At 34.8% G+C, this 20,113-nt stretch overlaps 1 protein-coding gene and 1 pseudogene across 3 annotated transcripts; both read left to right on the plus strand.

Moving 5' to 3' along the window:
- Positions 1–4,207: 4,207 nt before the first annotated feature.
- LOC133690982 (protein GIGANTEA-like) lies at positions 4,208–15,456 on the plus strand. Of its 3 annotated transcripts, none has more exons than XM_062111269.1 (15): positions 4,219–4,500; positions 4,673–5,033; positions 7,392–7,463; positions 7,586–7,640; positions 7,757–7,899; positions 8,123–8,394; positions 9,051–9,106; positions 10,113–10,353; positions 10,726–10,876; positions 11,571–11,780; positions 11,883–13,424; positions 13,687–13,755; positions 14,133–14,351; positions 14,562–14,654; positions 14,849–15,456. In XM_062111269.1, the coding sequence occupies exons 2-15, from the start codon at positions 4,944–4,946 to the stop codon at positions 15,146–15,148; spliced, it is 3,513 nt and encodes a 1,170-aa protein (XP_061967253.1). In that variant the 5' UTR covers positions 4,219–4,500; positions 4,673–4,943; the 3' UTR covers positions 15,149–15,456. The 3 variants fall into 3 exon arrangements, 2 of the variants coding, with proteins under 2 accessions (XP_061967253.1, XP_061967254.1); XM_062111270.1 differs by having other exon boundaries at positions 4,678–5,033; XR_009841557.1 differs by lacking the exons at positions 14,562–14,654; positions 14,849–15,456 and adding an exon at positions 13,854–13,944 and having other exon boundaries at positions 4,208–4,500; positions 14,133–14,165.
- Positions 15,457–15,712: 256 nt separating this feature from the next.
- Positions 15,713–19,951, plus strand: LOC133690984 (small ribosomal subunit protein uS13z/uS13y/uS13x-like; annotated as a pseudogene).
- The last annotated feature ends 162 nt before the right edge of the window (positions 19,952–20,113 follow it).

Consider the following 20,113-nt stretch of genomic DNA (forward strand, 5'->3'; position numbering starts at 1 on the left):
ATTGAAAAAATATAAAACCTAAACAAATTATGTTTCCTGATTAATAAAAAAAAAATTGTTAGATTGGAAAAAAAAAGCAAGAAAAAATGATAAAAAATACAATTGTGGTGGATAAAACTAGAAAACAAAAAAAGTTCCACGCGTGTTGGCCTCGAGCAGCCGAAATGTCTGTGCCTCATTGTTATTCTTTAAAAAAAAATTCTTATAGGTGGATGACTTTTTATCTGTCTATTTTTTTATTAAAAAAAACATTAGATGACACGTTGCCTGGTATTTTTAGATTCCAACAACCTCTAGTCGCCAAAAAGTATGGTTGTGATGTTTTAAATAGATAAAAAACTCATTTTCAACCATATTTTAACCCAAAAATAACAAGAACAACTCAAAAACCTTGTAAAACATATTTATTGCATCAAATAGCCTAACAATTGGCTTGAAAACCCACAATCAATTTTAAACTAAAATTCTTTTCAAGTTCACATCTACCAATCTCATGCAAGGTTGTGTTGTTCTATGATTAAAGCAACACAAACACCTAAAATTAGGTGAATTAGGTATACAAGGCAAAACTATAAAGTAAAAACTTCTTACCTAATAACATAAAATTTTAAATACTTAACCAAATGGGAAGCAGAAAAACAATATAAATGCGATAATTAAAGAGTGAGAGTTTAGAAATATTGCACGAAGATTTATAAAGATTCGGCAAATTGCATACTCTTCTCCTTAACTTTCATTCAAAAGTTTTATTATTGCACACCAATCTTTTTAGTGGATGAGACAAAACTATTACACAGCTTTTTTATGAGTACAATATCAAACCTAATCCCTTTGCAAGCTCAAGGTTAAGTTGTTATCCTTGTTTTTTTATGGGATAAAGACTGAAAAGCCTTTCGTTGATACTTGTAAAGAGAAAAGTATTAAACCACTCACAACTTTGTCTCCATGGAACTTTTTAGAGTGTTTAAAATGTCACTTGCACTTTTCACATTAAACTCTTTTAGTATATTTAATTGGATACCAAATAAACTCTTTATAAGAATTTAGTCAATTCACACATAACCTTGTTTTTTTTATGATTACAGGTGAAATGAGGGTGTTATATGTTGTTTTTTAAAGGGAGTATGCTTATATTTTTTTTCCTGGGAGTTCCACGCTTGTTTTGGACAAATAAAAGGCTATTTATAGGTTTTAAAAAAGAAACTAGTCACTATACATAATTTTCTGCCCGTTGGCAGAATTGGTCAAACCTTTTTAAAAATCAGTTGGATTATTTTAAAGAACCCTAGGAGTTTCGAGAAATTTTTCAAAAATGGACTAGTCATTTTGAGAAATGGCAAGACTTGTTCAAGAAACAGTTTGACCGTTTTAGCCACTGTCTTGCAGTTTCTGAAAAGGTGATACCAATTTGGTTATTATCCAAATTTTGTCATATTTTTGTGTGTTTGGTCTTTGTTTGGATTTTTTTGTTTGTTTAGGTTATGTGGAATTTATAAAGTGTCATAAATAAGTCTAGTGCTATTTTACAAAATCTTATTACAAATTCTTGATCATCAAAGTCAATATTATAATTTCTACAAGTTTTTTATTATTGACCTTCGCAAATACTTTTTTTACTTGTTTGATGATTTCTTAAATGTTATAAACTCGTGTAGATCATTACAAGGGTGCATGCAAAGTATAACATAGATATTTATATTCACATGGCCTGTTAACATATCATTATTTAAATCATTAGAGCATAGAATATATTATGATATTAGTAGTGTGATATTTATATATCAAAACTATATCAAAACAATGTTTTATTATATCCAATATTTATGTTATTATCAAAACATATAATTGAATCATTATTGTAATTATAAGACTAATAGGTTAATAGAAAATAACACTTAGGATGAAACTTTCTCCATTAAAATGAACTTGTTGTCACCAAAATCATCATTTTTCATAACCGAAATTGGTGTTAACTAGAACCTTCTTTCTCTATTGCTAGTGTCTACCACTTTCTTTCTTCTCTGTGGAACCAATGATCAAAAATAAAAAAATAAAGTTTAGGGTCTAAAATTAATTAGTATGTAGTTTAAGGGACCAAAAGTTTATAATCCTAAAAGTTAAAAGACTAAAGTGAACATTTCACCCCAAGCTTAAACACAACTTCCCCTTTTTTATATCTTTTTAAGTTTGGTCCCTTTTTTTTTAATATTATCCTTTCTCAATAAATATGTTTTAATTAGCAATTAATTCAAGTCGTAGTTGAAAAAAATATATAGGAATTAAAAAAAAAACATAACAATCTTAGCAAAGAATGCTGTAGGTAATAATGTTTTCACCGTATCATGTACCTTTTTATTTTTAGGGTTGATTATGTATCTATAAAAATTTTGATTTTCTTAGAATTATTGTTTTATATTTTTTGATTGTTTTGAAATATTAATATAAAAATAAAAAACTATTATTTTAATATATTTTAAAATAAAAATTCTTTAAAAAATAACGGATAATACAATGTAAATCAGCTGCTTATATTTTGTACATGGAAGCATACATGGCGAACTTGATGTCACATTCTTAAAAAAACGAGAAGAAAAAAAGGCTAATTTCCATCACGTGCAGCAATGTAGTCTGTGATGGAACCAGATCCACCCAGACACACGGTGAGACGTACTTCTCATCAACAAACGCAACAAATCCCAGTTTATCGGCAGATACTTGACACCATTTAATTCATTTCTGTCCTCGTGGACTCGAGTAATTTATTTTTAAAATATTACTAAAATATCTTTTATTTAAAAAATATATTAAAAATATATTATTTTTATATTTATTTTTAATACCAACTCATTAAAACAATTTAAAAATATAAAAAATAAATTTAAAATAAAAAAATAATTTTTTCTAAAAAACTTTTCCTCTAAAAAAACAAATAGCTTTTAAAATTATAAAAACTGACAGATTTTTTACATGCGTAAAAATTATTTATAAATCAAAATACATTAACATGTATTTTCAATTTTTAAAACACCAGGAATTAATCTTGTTTATAAAATTTAATTATAGACAAAAAAGAAAAGTAGATGATTTACAAGATTTAATCTCATCCTAGGGTTATGCTTGGTAGATTATCGAAGGAGGTTAAATTCAAGGCTGTATGGTATTTTTTTTATTAAATATGGGTGAATTATTACGATAGTAATGATTATCCCTTAAATTAGTGCTCCTTGAAGGGTAAATTCTACACTTCTCCAAGCAAGTTTTGTTTGAAGATACATATTGATTTGATTTGTAATTAACTGTCGCTAATCATTACTAGTAAATAAATTATTTCTCTATTTTTAATGATACTTTACTCTTCAATTTATGAATATCATAAATATTTTTTTTAAATAATTTCTTAATCCTTAAAAACTATTAATTTATTCTTAAAATAATTAATTACATAATAATTTGTTTTTATTTTTTTTTAAATTTCATATCAGATATAACCTAACAAATGGAATTTATATGAATCTACCAATAATGTTTGAAATGACTGTAGATGTTATTTTTTGAAGTATTTTTTTATTTAAAATTGTATTAGAATTATATATATAATAGGTTTTAATAAATTATGCGTGGGTTATGTATCATTCCCATTTGGAGTTTTTATTTTTGTGGTTGATTTTTTTTTAAATTGTTTTTTATTATAAAAATATTAAATTATTAATTTTTAGATTTTTTTATTTAGATTTTTAATATGTTGATAGTAAAAATAAAAACTAAAAAATTATTTTAATATATTTTTAATTATAAGTATTTTTAAAAAAGACTTGAATACAGACGAGGAGGATGGGCATGGAGGTGGTGCTGCTCGACAAACTTTGCTGGATTTTTACTCAAGACAACAACATCACAATTACAAGTAGAGTATATTTAATTTTTTTATAGTATTTTTGAATTAATTTTTTTTATATATTTAAATTATTTTAACATAAAAATGTTAAAAATAAATTTTAAAAAATATTATTTTAATATTTTTTATATGAAAAACACCTCAACTACAGTACAAAACATTACCGTAATCACATCACCGCGTATGTGCCTAACACGGCAAACTTTACTACATGTGTAAACACGGCAAAGATTGACATGACGTGGGCCTCTGAGGTTAGAGGAAAATATCATTGCCACGTATGCAACACAATCTCATGGTAGAAACCATCTAAAGATCTCCTCTTCTTCTCCACCAAAACTACAGCTTCTTAATGATTTTGTAAGCTAAAAAAAAAAAAAAACCAAAAAAACAAAAAAAACAAAAAAAGAAGAAGCAACCTGTCATGGAAATTAGAGATAAAAAAAAAAAAATCAAACTGTAGTAGTCTGTTATCGTAGTTGGATAAAAAAATCTCAAAAAAAACATTACAGTCACAATAGTACGCATACAGAGAGATCAAATACACCAGCACTCAAATCAGCAAAAATCAAACTAAGCAGCTTCGGTTCAGACACAACTACCAGGTATTTTGGTCTTTTTTTTGTTGATGTCATGTTTAGTAAAATATTTATTTTCTGGGTTCTTGGATCTAAGTTAAGTTGTTTGTAGTTTCTTGTTTTCTGCTGTCCTTGATTTTTGCATGCTAAATCATTTCAAGATTTATTTCTTATTTAAGAGTTAACCATGTTCTTGCAGAGCAGTAGATTCAAGTTCTTGTTTTGATTGTAAGATACTGTAGAAGCATATTGGGCGAGCGGTTTAAATTTCGAGGCCAGCAAACTAAGGAAAATCTCTCGTGTTTTTTATTTTCAGTTGATTTTTTTGTTGGGAAATTCTGGGGGATTCAGAGAGTAGTAATCCGAGGGGGATGTTGAATTACGATATATTGATTCTTGATTGGTAGTGGTGGGAAGGGTAAAAAGTTCGCGGTTGGTTTTTGGTATTTTGAAGGGCAGATAACTTTTTAATGGCTAGTTCTTCTTCTGAGAGGTGGATTGATGGTCTTCAATTCTCTTCATTGTTTAGTCCCCCTCCTCAAGATGCCCAGCAAAGAAAGGTCAGTTGAAATATTCTCTCTTATTTTCTGTCTTTTTAACAAATCCTGAGGCATTCTATTTCATTTCTGTGGTAGTTGACAGATTTTGATGTATATTTTAATTATTTACGATTTTTTTTCCATTTTTTTTAGAGTGTCTTATCAAGCTCGTGAAATAGGTAGCAATACTTGTTATATGTTTGCATCAGCATATTGTCTCTAAGGTGTATAGCCAAAATTCAGAATAGCTTGATTTAAAGAACCAGTAAATTTCTTCTCGGTAGAATGGAGATATAAAAATGGAGCATAGTTTCTAGATTGTTTTAATTAGAGGATACATTTAGTTCATATTGGTGGGATCAATCAACGCCTCCTTTTTCAGTAGTATGTTTCATAAAAACCACCCCTTTATATCTTTATTAAATGGGGTTTTTAATATTTCAATTTTCCAGCAATCATTATGCATAAATAATTAGGTGTTAGCGAACAGAAACATGATTTAATATTTTATATTAATTTAATATGCTTTTCATATCTAGTAATGGATCAAATTCCTTGCTGTCTCTTGGCAGACTTTCAAATGTTGTTGCAGTTTAATGTTTTGACAAGGAGGTATATCATGGAGGGCAATTATATTGCTTAGTGTCAAGGATATGAGAAACCTGGAAATTGAATCTTAAAAAAAAACGAAATGGTGGAAAATGTTGTAGATAAACCTTATGGTTTTCCACTGTTTATGGCCATTGTCAGCTACATTGTGATCAATTAATGGGATACTCTTTCTTCAAGGCTCATTCTTTGTACCCTGGTATTACTATTTAATTAGGTCTTTGTATAGGAAGATGTGAAAATTATGACGTGATCAGGAAATTTGATATGTTTTTGCCCCATATTGAGGACATACTGAGTTATTCACGAGGAAAGGTACTGTCTTCAGAAGTTAGATTTTTACACAACATTCCTTTGAATTGGATATTCTAAGCAACGATTGGTTTTTCACTTCCTGGCAAGTAAAAGTTGTGGGCAAAACAAGCATGAGGCTATGTTCACTCTTCATGATTTTTTACCCTATAAACACTTCCATGTTAGCTTGAAATTCAAGGGACTGTTCAGAACATAGAACTTCAATTTTCTAAATAACTAGAATAAGGAAAAGAAAAATTAGAATTTTATGTTCTATGCGATATTTCTCTATCTAGAGAACTAAAAAATTAGTTTTCCAAATTAATTTTCAGAGTTTGACAAATATATTTTTGATGTTTTCATAGTTTTTCTTTACAATTATCTCACTCTTTTCCAAATTAAAGAAAAACTAAAATAATGAGTAATAAAATATTCTTCTTTTATTTAAAAGCATTTTATCAATATAAAACATCAAAATTATTTTCGTTTTCATTTTCATATAGGGTAAATGCCATATTTTATTTATTTATTTTAAGTAATATAAAATAATTTTTTTTGTTCTTTTTGTAGTTAATAAGTAACATGATATTTTTGAATTTGAAAAAAATAAAAGCAATATTTTAGAGTTAGATTATCACAAATACAAAAAATTAAATTGAGTATTATAAATTATGGTTTTGGTTTTTAATGGAAAATAGTTATAATCCTAAAATGTTTTTTATTCTTTTTTTGTGGAAAAATTCTTCTATATTTTCAGTAAATGAACAAATTTTTCAATTTTTCATTGGAAAAGAAAAATGGAAATGGAGGAGAAAATTGAAAATGGAGATGGAAGATGGTTTTCTGTTTACTAAAAAAGCTTCAACTTCGTCAAATCCCTGTTCTCTGTTTGGTAGGAAAGAAAGTCGGGTGGATGGGGAGTGGGGAAATGAGATGCTTCTTCATTTGGTTTGATGGATGAAACCCAAGGAAGGATCCTTCCTAGGCTAGCAGAAATGTAATTTGCAATCTGCTCAATTTTTTTTTTTTTTTTTTTTGGGGGGGGGGGGGGAGTTAGTTTCCATCCTTTCTCCTCTGCAACCTTCCATTTCACCATTTCTGTACTCCACTCTTTCCATCATCTAGATTTTACAAGAGTTTGTCTTTTAGGACATCAAACAAAAATTAAGGAACCAGCGCTTGTTGACATTCATTAGACGTCACTACTTTTGTGCAGTTAAAAATTTTGGGTTTGAAGTGAAAACTTCTATTGTCAATTTTGTTTCCCAGTCATCTCATTTGCTCCAATGGTTATAGCATTGGATATGTTCATTTGACTTGGAAAATGACCTATCTGCATCTTATCTTTGTTTTTGAAATTACTCTCATGTACAGTTGCTACTTGTTTGTCTTCTGTTTATGACATTTCTTTCTATTGAGGTTCATTTCCTACAAGAATTGATCCGCATGTTTCTTTATGTTTTTCCTCCTCTGCAGGCACAAATTACTGCTTATGTGGAGTACTTTGGGCAGTGCACATCGGAACAGTTTCCCGATGACATTGCTGAGGTATACCTACTCTTTGAGAGTTGGTCTTTCTTGTTTGCATGGTATATATACTGAATTCTATATAGACTTTTACTGTCAATGATGTTAATAACATATATTGGTTGTGGATATGGTTTTGACAGCTGATCCGCAATCGTTATCCATCAAAGGACAAGCACCTATTTGATGATGTTTTGGGTAACGATTCTTTGCCAATGCTATTATATGAAAATAATTAATTGCACTTGTTGAGTATCATTTCAATATTTGGTAGCTGCGGTATTATTGATTTACATATTTTTGTCAATTCCCAGCCATGTTTGTCCTTCATCATCCGGAGCATGGACATGCTGTTGTTCTTCCAATTATTTCATGTATTATAGATGGTACACTAGTTTATGATGGGGGCAGCCCTCCATTTGCTTCTTTCATTTCCCTAGTCTGCCCTAGCAGCGAGGTATGCAAAGCGAAACCATGACCTACCTTTCAAGTTTCTCTCTATCTCTATTGTAGAAATTTCTCATTTTTCTCTGTTAAACAAAACAATAATTTCTGGTTCATGTTTCATTTCACAAGTTATGCTTTGTCTTCAATTTTTCTAATTCGTTTACAGCATGCAATTTCTGTATGGGTTGAAAAGAAGCTTCATATTTATGACACGTCTTTTGATATTTCTACAGAATGAATATTCTGAACAATGGGCTCTGGCGTGTGGAGAGATTTTGCGGATTTTAACTCATTACAATCGCCCAATATACAAGCTGGAAAAACAGAATAGTGAAACAGACAGAAGCAGTAGTGATGGCCATTCTACAAGTATTGAATCAGAGGGGAAATCCTCCACCATACCTCTGGTACAACAAGAGAGGAAACCTTACAGGCCCCTGTCTCCCTGGATCACTGATGTATTGCTTGCTGCACCTCTGGGTATCAGAAGTGACTACTTTCGTTGGTGAGTGCAATATTTTATTTGGACTAATTGTTGTGATTTGGTTAGGAAGTAATCAACATGATAGGAAATGTAAAGATACAGTATGATTTCTTTACATTTTAATTCTAAAACTGGACTAAATTGCATGTTTTAAATTTTAGCGGGATAATCTTCAGTCCTACTTCCCCTGCTCAGTGCTTTGCAACTCCTCGGTCCTGATCTAGAAAGGTTCAAGTTATTTGGCATCGGAAATAATCTCTATAATGGTGCACATTCCTCCATTTCCCCTCTTAATAACTAGTCTTTGAGATTGAAACTACACATAAAAAATGTCCTAGATCAGAATGGACATGACAATGTATATCTAAAGAAAATTAATTTAATCACAGGAGAACACTGAAAGTAGAGAGTGATTTACTCCCTTCACAAAAAAAAAAATGGGACAATTTTTCATGGTTTGTGCAACAACTAAAATATTGAATATCTTGAACTGCACTCTTCTTTTACTGGTCTATCACCTGTTGCATTGGCACTGTTAACTTCTCAATGTTGCAGTGACACTGTTCGTAGTGAATTCGTAGTGAACTTGTCATGGAATGCAATGAATCATATTTATTTCTTATCAACTTTTCGATATGGGGATTCCCTTAACCTCAAATGTCATCATGCATTTTCAGGTGCAGTGGTGTTATGGGTAAATATGCTGCTGGAGAGCTCAAGCCACCAACAACCAGTAAGTTAATTTTTTTCTCTAGAAATATAGCATGTGAAAATTTGGCCTTTTGCTCTAGTAGCATCTAATCAAGTAGTTCATGCTATGGTTTGTTTCATTTTAATATTCTGGGGTGCCTCCTGCATGATGAGGTGAAATCTCAATGTTAAGGAGATTTACTAGAAAAGGTGCAAATGTTATAGACGAGCTCTGGTTTCCTTGATAGGGATTTTACTAGAAAAGTTTGTAGTATTGTACAGGTAGTTAAGCTACTGAATGGCAAACATCTCATTTAAGGAACAGGTGGATTCTAAAAGTAAGCACCTAAACTTGGATGAAGAGAATGGTGAAGATCATTTATTTATTCATTTGAAATTGACGGGCATCGTTACATGTAAAATGCATGCCAATCTATTCTTTTTTGCAATGGTGAAGATGAATATGAGATAGTGGAAGACACGATCAGTGTCTAAAGAGAAATAGTGCAAGGCAATTCTGATTTTTTTTTTACTTATGTAGGACTTTTTGATGCGCACAATGATATTTCCATCTCTGGAACATATTTAGAAAAGTGAAAAGTACATGCCATTTTCATGTTTTGCATTCCACTGACTTTTTTTTTTATGGTTATTTCCACCATTGTCTCTAAGATTCTCAGTGTTGATAAAGTATGTTCAGCTCAAAGTGTCAACAAAACAATCAGCAATGCTTTAAAAGTTTTACTGAAGTCAGAGAAATGCACTGTCTTTGCACTGTTTCCATTGTCAGAATTCCCTTGAAAGGAAGATCTAGCTTACAACATCTGTAAACATAATCCTTGATTGTAGTAGTAGGCACAAGTTGTTGCTTCCTTGGAACATTGATTTCCTAATGATTCCATTGGGGTTGTAAGTATTAACGTATAATATAGCTGGGAGCTATTATGAAGATAATTTAAGTTTTATGACATAATCTACAAGGATAACATGGCAGTCTACACACTAAGACAAATATCACTATCCACTGATTTTCTTTTTTATCGTGTTAGCTTCTTCCTGCGGGTCTGGAAAGCATCCTCAGCTCATGCCATCAACTCCAAGGTGGGCTGTGGCAAATGGTGCTGGGGTTATATTAAGTGTGTGCGATGAGGAAGTTGCTCGTTATGAGACTGCTACATTAACTGCGGTAGCTGTTCCTGCACTTCTACTCCCTCCTCCAACAACAGCTTTGGATGAGCATCTAGTTGCTGGGCTACCTGCTCTTGAGCCATATGCACGTTTATTTCACCGGTAACTTTCTGAAACTAAATGCTTATAAATAAAACTTTCTGAATCTACATGCGTATTTGATTAACTTCTTGTTTGTGGTAATTGAATCATGTAGGGACTCGAATAAATGACATGCTTTTTTAATTTTGGGGACACAGTTCTTTGTGTGCCTTTTCCAGCCCTCATGTATTTTTATTGAATTATCTTTATCAATGTTTTTTAGCATGCAGAAAAACTCTATAAACAAAGTTGTAGTCTAGCATATAATTGATCATAGAGGTCTTAAAGACAGCAGGACACAAGTCCTCTGTCTACAAGTGTGACAATCCTAGTTTTAGTAGGTTGAAGCATTCTTCTTATTAGTGGTTGTTAAATGTGTTCTATTCTGGGTAGGTATTATGCCATTGCAACTCCAAGTGCCACTCAACGACTTCTTCTTGGACTTCTTGAAGCACCGCCATCATGGGCTCCCGATGCTCTTGATGCTGCTGTACAACTTGTGGAACTCCTTCGAGCTGCTGAAGATCATGCATCTGGCATAAGGGTAAATTGCATAGTTTTGATTGCTGACATTTAATTGTACATTGACAAGCATATCACTCCCAATCTTGTTCTGGACCGTGTCTACCTTCTTTATTACAGTAATTCACCTTGGCAACCAACTGTGCTTTCTGTTGATTTCTTATTACCTAGTGGATGTTCTTTTTGCTAGTCTCATATGATCTTGTCAAGAGATGAAGATACTGATTTTATCATTAGAGTGACTACATGCACGGAATATTTAGTGTTTTTTATTTTTATTATTATAAAAGAAGAATGTATTATCAAGATAGAGAAGAGTAAATACAGCGAGGCATGCAAGTCATTCTCCCATAGAATGCAAAAGAGAACCTAAATTAAGAATCAGCTTTTCTTGTCCTTTGTACTTAGCTTCTGCAAAGCCATGAAAGATAGCTGTTCCCCCCTTCTGGAGTCTTCTGAAATAACTTGTCAATGGAAACAAAACATGTACACATTGTAATTCAAAAGTCTTATTTTTTTATCCACCTGTTTCTCTGCTTGTGATATCTTCTTCACTTATTTCCATCAGAAGGAAGCTTTCTCAATCCCAAAAGAAGTGGGAGTTACTCAAGACATTATATTTGTAATTGATTAATTTCTTTGGTCAATCTATGGTTATCTATTTTCATATAGCCTTTCTATTTCATTCTTCTTAATTTATGTGTTCATTTATGCAGCTTCCCCGGAATTGGATGCAATTGCATTTCTTACGTGCAATAGGGACTGCAATGTCCATGAGAGCAGGTATAGCAGCTGATGCTGCTGCAGCTTTACTTTTCCGCATCCTCTCGCAGCCTGCATTGCTTTTTCCTCCACTAAGGCAAGTGGAAGGGGTGGAAGTTCAACATGAACCTTTGGTTGGTTATCTTTCAAGCTACAGGAAGCAGGTAATATAAATGTTAGTTGTTGATGTCAGTTGACATGTTGTGACTCAAGCTATGAAAAAGATCTTAATTGTATGCTTTATTTCATTTTAAACATGGTAACAGATAGAAGTGCCTGCAGCTGAAGCGACTATTGAAGCAACTGCCCAGGGAATTGCATCTATGCTATGTGCCCATGGACCTGAGGTTGAATGGAGAATTTGTACCATTTGGGAAGCTGCTTACGGTCTGATTCCTTTAAGTTCCTCTGCAGTTGATCTTCCTGAAATCATAGTTGCAACACCATTGCAACCTCCAATATTGTCCTGGAATCTGTATATACCTCTCCTTAAGGTCCTGGAATATCTTCCTCATGGAAGTCCTTCTGAAGCATGCCTCATGAAGATATTTGTTGCCACAGTGGAAGCAATTCTTCAGAGAACATTTCCACCAGAATCATCTAGAGCACAGACCCGAAAAACAAGATATCTTTCTAGCTTAGGGCCTCCCTCCAAAAACCTTGCTGTGGCAGAGCTTCGTACAATGATCCACTCTCTCTTTCTAGAATCATGTGCCTCTGTAGAGCTTGCATCACGACTACTATTTGTTGTGTTAACTGTGTGTGTCAGCCATGAAGCTCATTCCAATGGCAGCAAGAGACCAAGAGGTGAAGAAAACAATCCACCTGATGATGGCAGAGAGGATTCACAATCGACATCTGAAACGCCAAGAAACATCAAATCTAGGACGACGAAGAAACAAGGTCCAGTTGCAGCATTTGATTCTTATGTTCTGGCTGCTGTATGTGCTCTGGCTTGTGAGCTTCAAATGTTCCCCTTTGTTTCCAGGGGGAGTAATCATTCAACTTCTAAACATGCACAGACTGTAGCCAAGCCTGCAAAACTAAATGGATCTGTCAGCGAGTTCCAAACTAGTCTTGACTCTGCAATCCTTCATACTCACAGAATTTTAGCTATTTTGGAGGCACTTTTTTCTCTGAAACCATCTTCTATTGGAACATCTTGGAGTTATAGTTCAGCTGAGATAGTAGCTGCAGCTATGGTTGCTGCTCATGTTTCTGAACTATTTAGACGTTCAAAGGCTTGCATGCATGCACTCTCTGTTCTGATGCGATGCAAATGGGATAATGAAATTTACACTAGGGCATCCTCACTATATAACCTCATTGATATTCACAGTAAGGCTGTTGCATCCATAGTTAACAAGGCTGAGCCATTAGGAGCACACTTGCATACACCAGTTTGGAAGGATTCTCTTATGTGTTTTGATGGTAACAAGCAAAATAGAAGTGCAAGCACAGTCTGCTTTAATTCAGGGCAATCATCTGTCCTTCAAAACGAAGAATTAGTTCATTCAGAAACTAAACTTAAATGTGAGAGAGCATCACATTCAGAAGAAGGCTCTGGAAGCACCTCGGGGAAGGGTATTGCAGGATTCCCCTTTGATGCTTCAGATTTGGCCAATTTCTTAACAATGGACAGGCATATTGGATTTAATTGCAGTGCACAAGTTCTATTAAGATCAGTGCTTCCAGAGAAGCAAGAGTTATGTTTCTCTGTTGTTTCTCTGTTGTGGCACAAGTTAATTGGATCACCCGAAACTCAACCTAGTGCAGAAAGCACTTCCGCTCATCAAGGATGGAGACAGGTAGTATTCCATGTTCTAATCACTTTTCCTTCAAATTGAAAATAAAAGTTAGAAGCTTTGATGTACTTAATGTAAAATGTTTCATGCTATATGTATAAAAAATAGACATTTAAAAGTTTTTAGCATATATGACTGGGATGCATGATAGGCCGCTCAATTATGGGGAAATGGATTTGATAGATCCAACTGCCTATATTTTATCTGAATTCTCACTATGTTCTCTTAAATATGCTTCTCTAAATACTTGTTAATATGTATTTAGGTTGTGGACGCACTATGCAATGTTGTATCAGCATCTCCAACAAAAGCAGCTACAGCAGTTGTTCTTCAGGTCTAAATTTTGTTTTGCCTTTAATTATGCTGTAAAATGAAATTGTTTACCCTTTATTGTTAGGCTAATCTATTTGAAACAACCTATTTTTTCTAAAGGTGGCACCACCTTCAGAGTAGGGCAATACAATAAAAAATCAGAACTACCTATCTTGAGAGTACAAAACATACTCACCTGGACAATGGAAAGGTGCAAAAAAAGAGCTTATTAATTAAATGGTTTCTGCAATTGTTTTGATCTCAAATTTGGAGGTGTTGCCTGTTGGGTGTTCAAGCTAGCATCCCTTTTTTCCTCTTTTTTTGTGTTCTGTTCTGTTTTCCTCTAATATTCAGTTGCTTCAAGTGTCTAGTCACTCTCATGGCCTGTGTTCTTGTTAGGCGGAGAGGGAATTGCAACCTTGGATTGCCAAAGATGATGATTTAGGTCAGAAGATGTGGAGAGTCAATCAGCGCATCGTCAAGTTGATTGTTGAGCTGATGAGGAATCATGATACCCCAGAATCTTTGGTAATTTTGGCTAGTTCATCAGACCTACTTTTACGTGCCACAGATGGGATGCTTGTTGATGGAGAAGCTTGCACTTTACCACAGCTTGAGGTAACTTACTGAAGAAGATTTTACTTTACATTAGAATATGTGACCTGATCTTTATAATGTTCCCTCACCTTCTTCCCAAAAGAACTTACACATCAAAGTTATACTGACTGGAGGCTTATGGCACCCCAAGATGTAGTCAGCAGTCCTTTCTCAACAAAAGAAAAGTACTTAATAATAAGTGATTTTAATCTATCAATTTCTATTTGGCAGCTACTGGAAGCAACAGCTAGAGCAGTTCAGCCAGTGCTGGAGTGGGGAGAGTCTGGACTTGCGGTTGCAGATGGCCTTTCAAACCTCTTAAAGGTGAATATACCCTGTTGACATATCCATTTTCATTTTGTATGGATGTTGCGCGCGCGCGCGTGCACACACGTACACGAGCATGTTTACAGAGGACATGCAAGCTAAGAAGTGAGATAACGGAATACTCAATGCCACATGGCAAGAAAATATATATGACACATGCTCATTTGATTTTTTTGGGCCAATTCATGCAGTGTCGTCTAGCAGCAACTATCCAATGCCTTTCTCATCCAAGCGCTCATGTCCGTGCTCTGAGCACATCTGTTCTTCGTGATATTCTTCGAACTGGTTCAATAAAACCCTCTTCTAAGCATGCGGACAGGAATGGAATCCACGGACCCTCTTATCAATATTTCAGCCCAGATAAAATCGACTGGCAAGCTGATATTGAAAAGTGCTTAACCTGGGAAGCACGCAGCCGACTTGCCACAGGAATGTCCATTCATCATCTTGATACTGCTGCCAAGGAGTTAGGCTGTACTATTTCCATTTGACGACTTAGCTTATGGCAACCATTTCAGGTTTATCATTACGCTTTCCATGAGTGAGACTTTCAGATATAAGTAGAACATGTTAACGATTAAAGGATCCGATGGCCAGAAAATTAACTCACTTTGTGCCTGGAGGATAACAGTGTGTAGTGAAACCAGTGAACAGGGCCATGACAAAATCTCGTGTTGTGATTAATTTTATCTTTGTTCAGGTTAGATTTTTATGTTACCTGCCAAACTTTAACATTGATGATTCCTTTTACAGATTGGTATATAGCACAAGGCATCAGGTTACATCCGAGTTATAATAATTCGGTCCATCTTTATTTTGTTTAGTAGATTAGGGTTTGGTCCCTGTATTTGTAATGAAATAATTAGCCAGTCCCATTTGTTTGAAAACCCTAATATTTATTTGTAACTTGAATCCATCTATTGACAATTTATTGTTTTTCTCCCTTAAAAATATCCTTCCAAAATTTATAATATTACTATAGGCAAATATAAAAATGCATTTAAAAAGGGTGATTTAAAATTTTGTTAAAGAACTGACAGTCAACTTGTAAAATAATGAAAATTTTGGGACTAAATCATAATTTTCTATCTTATGATTAGGTTCGCTGTTTTTGTTACTTTAACCTCCAGTGGCAGGAACAAGTTTTGCTCGGAAGTCTGGACTCAGGCATGGCCCTGTTTCACGAGACAAAGCAGACACCAGGACACAGTCAGAGACTGAGAAGTAACTAAATCATCATACCGAGAAATGGGTGTTGGGATCCTTGATACGGAGACAAAACTCTTTACTCACATTAAAATTTATTTTTCTTCTCTGGAAACCCAGAAGGTCACAGGGTTCATCATTGGCGAGTTTTAATTTGGTTCATAAACTCTGAGACGATAATAGCCGTGCTGCGGTAGTCACTGGTTAACGAACTTGATGGATATTCATCCAGACGAATCTGAATGGGTCGGTCGGATATTTATATTTGGATCGGGTACAAGCAAATTACTACTATATCGGACCTGAAACCCATAGCTGGTGCACCAGTCACCTCATCCTCTCTCTTTCCTACCAATGAAAGCAAACAGAAATCAAACTGTCTTCATTTCTGGCCTCTGAGTTAGTACTAGTTGTGAGTTTGAACAGAAGTCAATCAAGAGTCGAGTTGGAGTGATGGAAAACCGATCGGTCTTTTGTTGCTGAGACGGGAGGCATTGTTGACAAACAGAGGCATTTGGTGGGAGAAGGAGAAGGGGGCATTGCTACTATTATTGTTGGATTTGTTGTCCGAGAAGAAAATGAAAGCATCGAATGTTTTCCTAGTTTCTTGACCAGGTATGCATTTATAGAGGATGTTAAACGCCCATTCCTCGCCTAGAGAAGCGAGAAGCGAGTTTGTGCCTTATCTTGGTTTCTAACGGGCTTTGTTTCTGCTCTATACAGATTTTGGTTATCAATTGCTCTACAGAAAGAGGAAACGACACCATTTGATCAGAATTAGTATTAGCATCCACCATAGCTAGGCTTGGCTTGTTTGAAACTCAAGTGTTTGATTTTTGGTTCGTTTAAAAGAAAGAGTGGTTGATAAGAAATTGAAGAGGGAGAGATAATTTTGGATGCATAGACGCAGACATGAACCATACCAAAACTCGACTGTAACGGAATCCCTAATCATGGCGGCAAAAAGTTGGGAGAGCCAGTCCCGCTGCGGCCATGTATGAATGGGCCGGATCCATATAGTTTTTCTACACGGGTCCGATCCTTAAACCCGAGTAGAAAAAGAAAAGAAAAGTTTAGGTGGGTAATATCGTCTTCTGAAAAACGAAAATCCTACCACCTTTTAATAAAAGGTATAAACTCTCGGTCGCACCGTCGCGTCTCTCTCTTCCCTTGTAACAGCTGCTTCTCCCGCTCCGCCCCGGAGACTCTCCTCTCTCGAACGCTCAAAATGGTAAGTTAGGGTCTTGATAATTGACACATTTGTATGTCAATGAAGTTTATTATGCTTGATCTAGATTGGTAATATACACATGTATTAAATTTGATTTCAGGTGTTGATGTTTTTTTTTTCTATTTTTCTTATGTAATTGATCGATGATTTTGCATGTGGGTTTTATCTCCAAAACAGTTTTTGGTGGCTAACGAGGACTTCCAGCACATTCTGCGTGTGCTGAACACAAATGTAGATGGGAAACAAAAGATAATGTTTGCTTTGACATCAATCAAAGGTATTGGCAGGCGCTTTGCTAACATTGTCTGCAAGAAGGCCGATGTTGACATGAACAAGAGGTCTCATTCTCCCTCGCTTTCTGTATTGTTTTGTATGAATTTTGTTTTTTTGTGCTTGCTGGTTAGATTCTTAATCACAGATTAGTTATCGAATATCGTTTAAGGAAATACGTTGATTTTGTTTTTTAAATTGATTGGAAGTGTATGATTTTGCTTTGGGGGCATTACTGACATGCTAGAGGGTAAATAGCATAATGAAAGATGGTGTATTTTGAAATTTGAGTTGAAATATCTGAGATCATTTGTCGTTGCTGCGTCAAAGCAAGAGAGAATAAATTAATCGATCATGATTTGTTGGGCGTTTTAATTTCTGAAAAAGTCATGATTTATTGTAGTATCAGCCCCCCCCCCACAGAAATCTAATTTAATTTTCTTCGTTATTCTCAGGGCTGGTGAACTATCCGCAGCAGAGTAACCTTATGACTATTGTTGCAAATCCTCGCCGGTTTAAAATCCCAGACTGGTTTTTGAATAGGCAGAAGGATTACACGGAGGGGAAGAATTCTCAGGTCGTGTCAAATGCATTGGGCATGAAGTTGAGAGATGATTTGGAGTGTTTGAAGAAGATTCGGTAATTTCTTGTTTGCTATGTTTTTATATAAACTAATCTATATGGGATCAAGTGCATTCACTGAAAACATGTTCAGCTCTTTAGATTTCCTAAATTATCTTGTCATTCACATTACCATTTGCTTCTGCCATGCTGAACTGAAATTATTTTTGGTATTTAGTAGCTTTTCATTATTTGTGTGTGATGAAGTCGTGCAAAACTTCAGACTGGAATTGGGTTTCCCATGGCTGTTTCCTGGGCTGACAGAGTAGTCTTGACCTTGGTCCAGTTGTTGTTCACATGAAATTACAAATTCCCTGTAGGAATTGGGGACCCTTCGATACTTAAATTAGTAAATATAGAAGGAAAAAATAATATACACGAAGGGAAATAATATGAGGAGCAGTTTAATTGTTGATGGTGAAGAGAGTATGTGTAAAGAGCAATTTTCTATGTGTGTAGCATGTGAAGAGACTATTTTTAGCCTGTGTATGAACTTGTGTATATTTATTGGTTCTTACATGATGACTTAGTGTATTTATACACTCATTCACGACCCTTATGGAGAAAGAAAATATTTTTCTAAAAGGTAGTCATTGGTTGTTCTGTTGTGCTTGCAATTAGTAGAGATGTTGGTTGTTGTCATTGGGGGTGATATTTTGCTATTATGTTGGTGTTTGTCGTGGTGTCTTGGGCATTTGGTGGAGAGGGTGGCTAGTTATTGTAGGCATGGAGAGTAGGCACAGGAGACTGACTAGCATGTCAAAGATGACCATTATAGGCTCAGAGAGTAGTAGTGTTGCAATCGGCATAGAAATGTGGTGCTGCCTTGCACAATTGTGTGTGGGAACTCATTAGGAACTTAAAAAAGCATAGATGTTGGTGCGAGGGCAAGATTGGATAGCCCAAGGTGAGCTGAGATCGAGCGAGGGGCCTGAAATACTAAGATTATAGTTGTTTAAGCTTGATCTGAACGACTAGAAGGTTCAGCTGCTAGGGCCAAACCCAAACAACTGGAGAGTCTAGCCGTTTAGGCGTGACCCAAATGGCTAGCAAGTGGGTCACTTGTCGCCATTGGGTAGCACATGCGGCTCACTTTGGACACCAATGATGGCTTTCCATGATGTGTACAAATTACTTTCGTCGGGATGTTTTTGATGGTACTAGGGTTGTTGTCATTGGAGCTCGAGTATATCTTTGGTGTCTCATTCTTTTTGTTTCCCGTTTATTTTCTCTCTCTCTCCACTCTTGTTGTTTGTGCCAACGCATTTCTTTGCTTATCTTTTCTAGCTGTTGGATTGTCTTTGTTTCTCTTTGGTCATTGGATCTTCGTACTCCTGTAGGTTGTCAAATGTTTATTATAATTCATGGGAAGGGAAGAAATGCACATTTTGTGCGTGGGACATGCACATCTGCGTAGAAATCTGGCCAGCATTCCTACCCGTTTTGGCTGGTCCATATGGCTGGAGAACTCTTTTTTAAATCTTTCTTGTACCATCTTACAACTCATTTTAAATGTTAATGTCAAATAGCTGTATTGCCACTCCAAGTGTAATTCTCTTGAGGGAAATGCATCTCTGTTAAAGGCTTAGGTGATAAGTTAGTACCATGAGCCTGTTAGATGGCCTTGATGAAACTTATTATCAGTGAAACATAATCCTACGATCTGATTTGAACCTTGTCATGCAGGAACCACCATGGTCTGAGGCACTTCTGGGGTCTTATTGTCAGGGGTCAGCACACAGACTACTGGCCGCTGTGGAAAGACTGTTGATGTCTCGAAGAAGCGCTGAGCATATAATTGCAGCATTGAATAGATTTTATATACCTTTTTGGTGTAACTAATGTTTGTGGTAGACTAGTTTAGAAGTGATTGGGAAGATTTTTATTTTCGTGACCGCCTTGTCTATTTGAATCAGTGTCAAATTCTTGTTTCATTATATGAAAAAAATGCCTTCACTTGCATCTACTTTCAGATTTCTGCATATTGCTGCTCTTTCTTTTCTTTTCTTTTCCTTTTTCATTTTGTAATTTTTTGAGTGAGCTTATGGATATTCATTCTTTTGCTTGGGCGTTCCATGGAACTCAACTTGGAAGAGTTTGTTTAGACAACCGAAGGGCGCTTGTGGCT

The sequence above is a fragment of the Populus nigra genome, chromosome 4 (genome assembly GCF_951802175.1).
Source record: "Populus nigra chromosome 4, ddPopNigr1.1, whole genome shotgun sequence".
Lineage (NCBI taxonomy): Eukaryota > Viridiplantae > Streptophyta > Magnoliopsida > Malpighiales > Salicaceae > Populus > Populus nigra.

What these genes read in the sequence shown, in the direction of transcription:
- LOC133690982 (XM_062111269.1), top strand. Translation starts at nt 4,944, where the DNA reads ATGGCTAGTTCTTCTTCTGAGAGGTGGATTGATGGTCTTCAATTCTCT. An exon ending in TAGTCTGCCCTAGCAGCGAG is followed by an intron (nt 7,900 to 8,122) that starts GTATGCAAAGCG and finishes ATATTTCTACAG; the next exon opens with AATGAATATTCTGAACAATG. An exon ending in TTTCAAGCTACAGGAAGCAG is followed by an intron (nt 11,781 to 11,882) that starts GTAATATAAATG and finishes ACATGGTAACAG; the next exon opens with ATAGAAGTGCCTGCAGCTGA.